General features: G+C 41.7%; 1 protein-coding gene across 1 annotated transcript in view; it reads left to right on the top strand.

The window, feature by feature from the left end:
- The first annotated feature begins 1,091 nt into the window (after positions 1 to 1,091).
- Positions 1,092 to 10,256, top strand: part of LOC124033382 (GDNF family receptor alpha-2-like) — a 78,323-nt gene continuing 69,158 nt past the window's right edge. The window contains exons 1-2 of the mRNA XM_046345409.1: positions 1,092 to 1,637; positions 2,896 to 3,204. Of these exons, the coding sequence (XP_046201365.1) occupies positions 1,601 to 1,637; positions 2,896 to 3,204 (346 nt within the window). The 5' untranslated portion in view covers positions 1,092 to 1,600. The remainder of the gene's footprint in view (positions 1,638 to 2,895; positions 3,205 to 10,256) is intronic.

The following is a 10,256-nucleotide window of genomic DNA, read 5'->3' as shown; positions in this document are numbered from 1 at the left end:
TGTGGGGCTAAGTCACTGATTTGCAATGTGGGGCTAAGTCACTGATTTGCAATGTGGGGCTAATCCACATCACACCACTGGAAGTGGAATAAAGCTCTGAAAGGAGATCAGCCTTGCCAACAGGTCAAAATGAACCTGATTCTCAGATAACACACAAGCCTATTCTTTCTGGGATATTAGCCTACCTGACAGTTTACCATTACTAGGCACTGGCTATGCAGTTTGTCAGTGTGCATGTCTCTAAATAGAGACTTTGTTTTCAAGATTTGTAAAAAATAAATAAAAAATGTATGATAGCCAGGGCCTATTTAAGCAATGAAGCACAACCAAATCATATCTTTGAAAGACTTGAAATTCGAATATTTAGACAAATGGAACATCAATGTTTACTTCATGGCATCCTTGGCATTGGCACAATACAATACATTGTGTCCCTTAACCCTCTATGATTTAGAGCAACATTCTAATGCGACATGAAATGAAATTATGGGATATAGCTGAAATGAATGACGCTTTTGTTATCATATCTGCTATATGACAAGTCTGCATTTCATATATGTTTGACTGGTAGGCCTGCATTAGTTTCATGTGTAACCCTACACGTTATGAGCTGGCATTGACATAGAAAACGTAGGGTAAAAATGTGATCTCATGAAAGTAGCTGACAAATAAATCAACATTTATTACGCATTTAGCGATGTGAAGGAAAAGGCACATGTCCTGCCTTGACTTTAAAAGAGGACATTCGTTTTATAGTGAATGAGCTAGCAGATTGTGGAAGCACAACATAAAAGACCGATTCCCGAAATGTCACAATCCACTGAACATAATTTCCATGTGCAGACTATAACAGAGTAGACCTAATCGAGCTGTGTCAAACAGGAAGATGGACTCTCATAATAATTTGAGAGAAACCATTATTGCAAAGATAGCAGTGTTAATAGTTTTTCAGTAAACGAGTGAGTCAGCATCGCCCTCTTCTGGTTTTCCGAAGCTCATTAAATGAACTCCTGTGATTCCAGAACACTCAAAATGAAGCGCAGAGACTCGCACTAAAGTCAGACGCGCGCGGCTTTTGGAGAGTCAAGTCTGGTCAAGTCTGCATTCACCAGTGACCCTCCTGCGTAGGCTAGTAGCTGTAGTTTCCATAAACCTCCGGAGAAATGTCAATGTGAAAAGTTATTTGACATCAATATCGTTGCCGAATAATTTTCCTTGCATCTCGTTTCAAGCCAGGGAGCTCCGAACTGGATCAGTAGAGCTCTTGATGCGGAGAGATGCCACAGTTCATCCGATATGTACAGGGTAGACCTGAAATCATTTCTTAAAGGGATTTGAATTCCTTTTCCAAGAGGATTTTGACATTTTATTTTTTGTGTTTTGAAATTGATGGATTATTGAGACGTGGAAATTGTAAAGCCGAGTTCGGTAATAACTGGAGTTTTTTCAGAGGATATTCAAATTCTCACACTTAGTTACGCCGGAATAAAACATTTGGAAAGGGATTTACAACACGTTTACAAGAGGAAAATAATTAAATAGGATCCCCGCTTGTACAGATTCTTGACTCTGAATCTAAAAAGGCTTTTAATTCGTCGTGATGTGGATTTATTTCTACTTCGTTCTTTTTCTATTAGGTGAGATATTAATATTTTTATGTTTCTTAAGTTTAAAATTAGATAAAACTATTCATTCCATTACATTACATGCGTGTGGATAGTTTAGTAATTGTTCTGAACATAATACATTCAGTAGCCTCTTTCATTTAATGCTATTTCGACTATAGCCTACTCATTATGAAATCAATCTTACATTTCAGTGTCATTAAATCAATTACTTTAACAATATTTCCGTAATTACCCATAGAGTGCATGTTAGAGTTTATTAGGTGCAACATTTTACCTACTCCAAATTGTTTTTAGAGTAGATATGTATTGTCTCTTGGCATCTCATTTATTTGATTAAGATTGAGATAGTCAAATAACCCACATAAAATGAATGAATAGCCTGAACATGATGATGATGATGAGGATGATGATGAGGATGATCTGTATGTGGTAGAAGATGTTCAATTTATCTGTTAGGATAATGGTTATTTGCATAATTTAGTTTTACTGCATACTCCCTCTACTTTATTGCAAAGTCTCTAGCAATATCCCCCCTCAGCAGTTTGCAGGTTTAGAACGAACTGAAGGTTTTGCTCATATCATTCTTTCTACCTATATTGGAGTTGGTGTTTGTCTACTCCATTCAAGAGATAAGCCTTTATTTTGCCTTCAATAGTTTGGTTTTATTGATTTGACTGTCATGTACAGTAACAATATGGTACAACGTTAATATTCCCAAGGTAAGTGCATTGAGATCAATGACCATGAAGCATAACAGATAATTGACTGAAGAATATCTCATAACTCGGGGATGTGCCAAATGTGTGTGTGCTATGAACCTATATTGACTTGTCAAACAAGTCTAACATATTTGGATCTGTACCTGGCAGTGGAGGCTGCTGAAGGGAGGACGGCTCATAAAAATGGCTGAAACGGTGCGAATGGAATGGCATCAAACACATGGATGTATTGGATATCATTCCACTTATTCACACTCCAGCCATTACCACAAGCACCCCCCCACACACACACACACACAATTATGGTGCCACCAACTTGTGGATCCTGGGTGTAGTTGTCAAAAATCTTGCGTGTGCTAATTCTGTAATATATCAAACACATGGAACAGCTGGGGGTACTCATGGAGAGGTTTTGGAAACACTACCTTACACCATATGAAATGTTTATACAGCACCAGTGGTATCTACAGCAAATCCATCAAATATGTCCATGCATGTGTAACTCTATTCAGTTAGACGAATGAGAGAGCCTCCTTTCTCTCCCTCAGACGGAGTTGCGTACTCCTCGGGCGGTTCCTATTCGGGCCTGGCTGGGACGGGTGCCCATGGCTGGGTGGATTGCGTGAGGGCCAGTGACATGTGCAACCAGAACCCCCAGTGCAGCTCCCGCTACCGGGTGATGCGGCAGTGCCTGGTGGGCAGAGAAAGGGACACCATGCTGGCCAACAGGGAGTGCCAGGCTGCCCTGGAGGTGCTGCTGGTCAGCCCGCTGTATGACTGTCGCTGTAAAAGGGGCATGAAGAAAGAGCTGCAGTGTCTGCAGAGCTACTGGAGCATCCACATGGGCCTGACTGAAGGTGAGACTGAAATCAATTCATTCCTGTTTGTGTCTGGTGCAACACACTCGGCTAGAGAGATACTTACAAATTGAGAACTGCTGTTATGTGCAAAGATGACTCTGCTATTATGAATTGTACCTATATCACATTGATAAAAAACAAACATCAGATAGTTATCATGCAGGTCTTTGTACATTTACATTTACATTTAAGTCATTTAGCAGACGCTCTTATCCTTGTACAATATGCAGAACATATAGAAATAATTTCTCATGCATTCTATGCTGTATCTGCTACAGGATATAGTGATACCCTGAAACCCCTGATGAAAAATATATGCTTTCCATTCTCTGTGAAATAATGGAGCAATAATGAAATTACAGCAGCGAGACCTGTTATGAGAGCACTATTGGTTTTCACCACAAGAGTTCCATATTATCATATTATTAGGTTATAAACCCACCGTTCAATGACCTGGAGCCGGACACTTGCACTGTACAGTGCAAGAGGTAATGTTTCACTTCAACCTTAACCCTTCAAAAGGCTACTTTACATTGTCATAAACGTGGTATGATGAATATCTTAAAACATCCCTGCAGCTGATGTCAAATCAGATCATAAGATCTAATGCAGTCAAAACGTTTGACATTTCATATGCTATTGGGCAGCAGGTAGCCTAGTGGTTAGAGCATTGGACTTGTAACCGAAAAGCTGCAAGATGAAATCCCAGAGCTGACAAGGTAAAAACCTGTCGTTCTGCCCCTGAACAAGGCAGTTAACCCACTGTTCCTAGGCCGTCACTGAAAATAAGAATTTGTTCTTAACTAACTTGCTTAGTTAAATAAAGGTAAAATTAAAATGTCAACTGCAGTTGGAGATGTCAGTCTCTAAGCCTATGCTTTATGATAGAAGGTTAAAGTGGAATGTTAGAACACTGAAGCAGACCTTTTGAACAGAGTTAACATTTTATGATACATTACGCCTCAGTAAGTTGTTTGGACAAATACAGACCTCCCGTGTGTCCTTCACTGAGGATACTTAACCGAAGAATGCAACTGTCCCATTTAGGCACTGTCCAGGGAGATAAAACGGGCCTTAATGGATGCCAGAGTTCTTACAGTGCAGCTTTAATCTAATCACGATCCATTGTGCAGTCAACCAGGCTTTTGTTAACTGGAAAAAATCTGTGTATAACATTGTTTTTTTGGAAACAAACACAAGGGCTGATTCCCCACAGACCCTCAAAAACGCTGAAACCCACTTAAAAAATTGTTGTGGACAAAAACCGGAAAAGTTGGGATATTGTAGGAAGAGCACCAGCTGTGAAAGGTTTTCTCAGCAGATAGGGAGATGTCTACGGGCTATGTAGATAAATCCTAAGAGCCCGCCTGTGTTGCTGTTGACTAAAGTGGCAAGTCAATAGGGGACTTTGAGGCAGATTTATTAAAGGCCCATCGCAACCCATTTTTTCAATATCAAATCATGTCTGGGTAACAATTATGTGCCTTACTGTAATAATGTCCCATTAAAATGCTTTACAGGGCATTCAGAAAGTATTCAGACCTTTTCCCTTTTTCCACATTTTGTTACGTTACAGCCTTATTCTGAAATGGATTAAATCACATTTTAATTATTTTTTTAATTATTATGTTTTTGATAAATTTGCAAAAATGTCAATCTGTTTTTGCTTTGTCATTATGGGGTACTGTGTGTAGATGAGGATAAAAATGGGGCTGTAAACGTAACAAAAATGCAAGGGGTCTGTCTACTTTCCGAATGCACTGTATATATTTTTTCATTGCTTTTCAGCAAAAATAATTTCTCAAATGTATTTTGCTAGGAGTGGTCTGAATGAGGCACCTAATTGGAGAGGCCTAATGTAATGAATGATATGTAACCTTAACTAGCTGTTATTGGCAGAGGTTTGGAACTCTTTGTTATTGGTCAAAACTGAATTTTGACTGCATGGCCCTTTTAAAGGTTTGTATATGCTTAATTGCAATAATTGCAGTTCTAGGCATTTTGCATAATGTATTGTAGGCAGGTTGTTGAGCACAAAATATGGTTGGAGTATAGTGAAAGAGACAGGAGCAACAGGTATAAATGTCATGCAAGTATAGAATTTAAATATGACAAAACAAAAGCGAAGGTAAAAATCGTCTGTAAGTAGCCTACATGTCCTTGTATGATATTCATCTTCTATTTTGATACAGTATGTGAATTTTCAATAATGAAATGTTCTGAGTGTAATGTAGGGATAAGGGCGTACACTCCTAGTGCAAGGATAATCACACATCCAACCCAGTAGGAGCCTTCACATTGCTAATGAATTTGCTCTTATTTTTGGAATGGGCACTTTGCAATAAGCCGGCCAATTTGCTGTTTTCCAAGGTAATTTGGTGAGTGCTTAGACTATTTCGCTGTGCATAGGATAGTTTAGGTGGCACACTCAAGGGTGGTGCCGCTGTGAAAAGGACAAGCTTTTGTTGGGCTACTCACGCTCCGTCTTTGGCAGTCGTAAATGTGACCCGTTAATTGAAGTTTTAAACTAAATGCCAGCTGAATTCAATGTGTCAATGTACCTGTCTTTGGCGGGTAATGGCTCGCCTTTTGAATAGGTCCTTCTCACTGTCGGACAACTGGGGTTAAGAGTCTGAATCTACAAAAGGCATGTGTGGGAGCATGCTCTTTAAAAACATAAAGGCAGCTGCATTTCTCTTTCGATTCGGCCTTAAACCTCATGGGTTTGAGGCAGTTCCAACCAGTCAGTTAACAGTAGTCCCATTCCTCACATATCGCTGGTTTGTTCTTTAAATTGAAAGTGATTTGAGCAGATAGCAAAGAGAATTGAAAGACTTTATGTGGGCGGTTTCCTTGCAGTTTAATTAGTAGAACAGACTTCTACAGCAGGAAGAATACGTGAGTCTGTCTCAGGCCATTGGGAGATCTTACATGAAATAACCAAAGAATCAATTTTTTTAAATGATTTATTCCCCTCCATTTTTATGAATGCCAGCATTCTTAAAGGTCAGGAGCCGAATTTGTCAGTATTCTATGATAATATCGCTAGGCAGCTAATTTAGAGGGGGGGAAATAGGAACCCTATGCCAGCTTGAGTATGTTATACTGAGGACCCAAGCAGAGTTAAAAGGAGAACACATATTGGGTTACAGAGGTACACCGTGTTCCTCAGTGAACCCATCATTACCATGAGCTATGGTAGTAGTCACTGGCCATTACCTAAGCCATCCACTGTCCTCTGAGGCAATGGGAGTTTGCCTCTGCATGCTGAATGTGTCCTCTATTTTTCCTCATCTGACCACGCTCACTAGGTGGATGCTTCATCATCCAAGGAAGAAGACCTGTCAATATTTTTCTGGAACAGATCAAAACCTTTTCAGGCCCCCCAAAACTTGTGAAAAGGATCAGTGAAATATGATGACAGTGATGGTTCTCTATGTCCTTTCAAATCCCTCTAATGATTTCCTTTACTATATCTGAAGATCCACCAAACAGTTTTCAATATGACTAAAATGACACCCAGTGTGGCAGCTATTGTTGGGAAATTCTCCACTCTTACCCAGGCAGGAAGAGACAGCCTGTTTTTCCTTCTTAATACAGGCATGTTGGGATTTGGATTTGTCCTGCCACGAAGGTTTTAGGATGATTGAATGTGCATTATTGAAATCATGGGAGTGGACTAGCTATCATAGCCTGTGCAATTTTCTTCTCCACAGATAGTCCTCAACTAACGAGAAATACGGAATCAATATTCTGCATTTATGCAAATAGACTAGGCCACCTTTAAACAAATAAGATGAATGACAGCTATTAAAATTGACTTTGCTTCAAGCCATAAGCTGTTTACCAAGACCGTAAAATCCATAGGACGCTTCCATCACCTCAGGAATGTACTCCTATTGATAATGAATACGTTATGGATTTGAGATTCTGTACAGTTTAAAAGCCTTAGGCAGTCATCCCCGAATCCACTGAAGAGCAGAATCCCCTACAAGGGAGGCCTGATTGTCTGTGCCACTCTCGCCATGCGCAACACTGTCAGAACAAAGAAAGTCAAATAGTCCTAATTACCACAATAAGTTGTTGCCCTCTGGCAAACAATCGTACACTAAACAGCTGGGTTAGAATTTGTATTACTTGATTAATGCATAATTGATTGGGTGACTGTCAAATAGCATAGTTCTTGAAAAACAGAGTGGCATGGCGAATGTGTTGCCAGTGTGAATCTTTTAACCCCCAAGCGAGAGTACAATTACGCTGTATTTGTGCAGTTCTAATTCTGTATGGCATGTGATAACATTGTAAAACACTTTCAAAATTAATTCACTACCTTTGTTCACACTATCGTTTTATGTTTGACAATATTATTGTTAATTAAGTATTACTTCCTCTTTGACTTACATTAAGATGCACTGTTATTACTACACAACAGTAGTGGGCTTGATCACCAACAACGACGAGACAGCCTGTAGGGAGGAGGTGAGGGCACTCGGAGTGTGGTGTCAGGAAAACAACCTCTCACTCACCGTCAACAAAACAAAGGAGATGATTGGGGACTTCAGGAAACAGCAGAATTCCTCTGAGCACACATCACGGACAAAGTGAACTGTTCCACCCACACAGACAGTGTGGTGAAGAAGGTGCAACAGCGCTTCTTCAACCTCAGGAGGCTGAAGAAATTCGAGCTTGTCACCAAAAACCCTCACAAACTTTTACAGATGCAAAATTGAGAGCATCCTGTCGGGCTGTATCACTGCCTGGTACGGCAACCGTATACGCCAACAACCTCTGCACACTGCATCACCGGGGACAAACTACCTGCCCTCCAGGACACCTACAGCACCCATAGTCACAGGAAGGCCAAAAAGATAATCAAGGACAACAACCACGCGAGCCACTGCCTGTTCACCCCGCTATCATCCAGAAGGCGAGGTCAGTACAGGTGCATCAAAGCTGGGACCGAGAGACTGACAAATAGCTTCTATCTCAAGGCCATCAGACTGCACTAACACAGACAGGCTGCTTCCTACATATAGACTTGAAATCATTGCCCACTTTAACAAATACAGTTGGGCAAAAAAAGTATTTAGTCAGCCACCAATTGTGCAAGTTCTCCCACTTAAAAAGATTAGAGAGGCCTGTAATTTTCATCATAGGTACAGTTCAACTATGACAGACCAAATGAGAGAAAAAATCCAGAACATCACATTGTAGGATTTTTTATGAATTTATTTGCAAATTATGGAACTTGCACAATTGGTGGCTGACTAAATACATTTTTGCCCCACTGTAGATCACTAATCACTATAATAATGACACTTTAATAATGATGTATACATATCTTGCATTACTCATCCCTTATGTAAATACCCTCTATTGTATCTTGCCTATGCCGCTCGGTCATCGCTCATCCATATATTTATATCTATATATTATTAATCCATCCCTTTACTTAGATTTGTGTGTTTTAGGTAGTTGTTTTAGAATTGTTAGATTACTTGTTAGATATTATTGCACTGTCAGAACTATAAGCACAAGCATTTTGCTACACTCACAATAACATCTGCTAACCATGTGTATGTGACCTATACAATTTTATTTTATTTTGTTATTATATGTGGATGAGGGTACATGATTTTCTACTTGAATGAGTGGCAGGTACACTTTTTTTCTCGGCCACTTGGGTTAAACTGAAACAGTTTGGATCCCTCAACTTCCCCACAACTTCCCCACAGTCCCCACAGACACAGAATAGAGCTTCATCATCCATGTAAGCTGTCCCGGAGACTGGCCAGTCTGTAGAGGGAATAACTGGAGAAGCGGCCACAGACTGCAGGTCGCTCGGGTAGGCGCAGGCCACACGCAGCATCTGATGAAGGCAAAAACACGACAGGACAGGGCGATACACAATCACAGCAAAAACACGACAGGACAGGGCGAAACGCAATCACAGCATGGTGAATACTAAACAAGGAACCGACGGGACAGGAACGGAACACAAAGGAATAAATAGGGACTCTAATCAGGGGAAAGGATCGGGAACAGGTGTGGGAAGACTAAATGATGATTAGGGGAATAGGAACAGCTGGGAGCAGGAACGGAACGATAGAGAGAAGAGAGAGCGAGAGAGAGAGAGAGGGGGGGGAGAGAGAGGGATAGAAAGAGGGAAAGAACCAAATAAGACCAGCAGAGGGAAACGAATAGAATGGGGAGCACAGGGACAAGACATGATAATAAATGACAAACATGACAGTACCCCCACTCACCGAGCGCCTCCTGGCGCACTCGAGGAGGAATCCTGGCGGCAACGGAGGAAATCATCGATGAGTGAACGGTCCAGCACGTCCCGAGACGGAACCCAACTCCTCTCCTCAGGACCGTAACCCTCCCAATCCACTAAGTATTGGTGACCCCGTCCCCGAGAACGCATGTCCATGATCTTATGTACCTTGTAAATAGGTGCGCTCGACAAGGACGGGAGGGGGAGGGAAGACGAACGGGGGTGCGAAGAAAGGGCTTAACACAGGAGACATGGAAGACAGGATGGACGCGACGAAGATGTCGCGGAAGAAGCAGTCGCACAGCGACAGGATTGACGACCTGGGAGACACGGAACGGACCAATGAACCGCGGAGTCAACTTACGAGAAGCTGTCGTAAGAGGAAGGTTGCGAGTGGAAAGCCACACTCTCTGGCCGCAACAATACCTTGGACTCTTAATCCTGCGTTTATTGGCGGCTCTCACCGTCTGTGCCCTGTAACGGCAAAGTGCAGACCTCACCCTCCTCCAGGTGCGCTCACAACGTTGGACAAACGCTTGAGCGGAGGGAACGCTGGACTCGGCAAGCTGGATGAGAACAGAGGAGGCTGGTAACCCAGACTACTCTGAAACGGAGATAACCCGGTAGCAGACGAAGGAAGCGAATTGTGAGCGTATTCTGCCCAGGGGAGCTGTTCTGCCCAAGACGCAGGGTTTCTGAAAGAAAGGCTGCGTAGTATGCGACCAATCGTCTGATTGGCCCTCTCTGCTTGACCGTTAGACTGGGGATG

Source organism: Oncorhynchus gorbuscha, linkage group LG04 (genome assembly GCF_021184085.1).
Source record: "Oncorhynchus gorbuscha isolate QuinsamMale2020 ecotype Even-year linkage group LG04, OgorEven_v1.0, whole genome shotgun sequence".
Lineage (NCBI taxonomy): Eukaryota > Metazoa > Chordata > Actinopteri > Salmoniformes > Salmonidae > Oncorhynchus > Oncorhynchus gorbuscha.
Note: the sequence above shows the minus strand (reverse complement) of the source record. Positions and strands in the feature narration are given on the sequence as shown.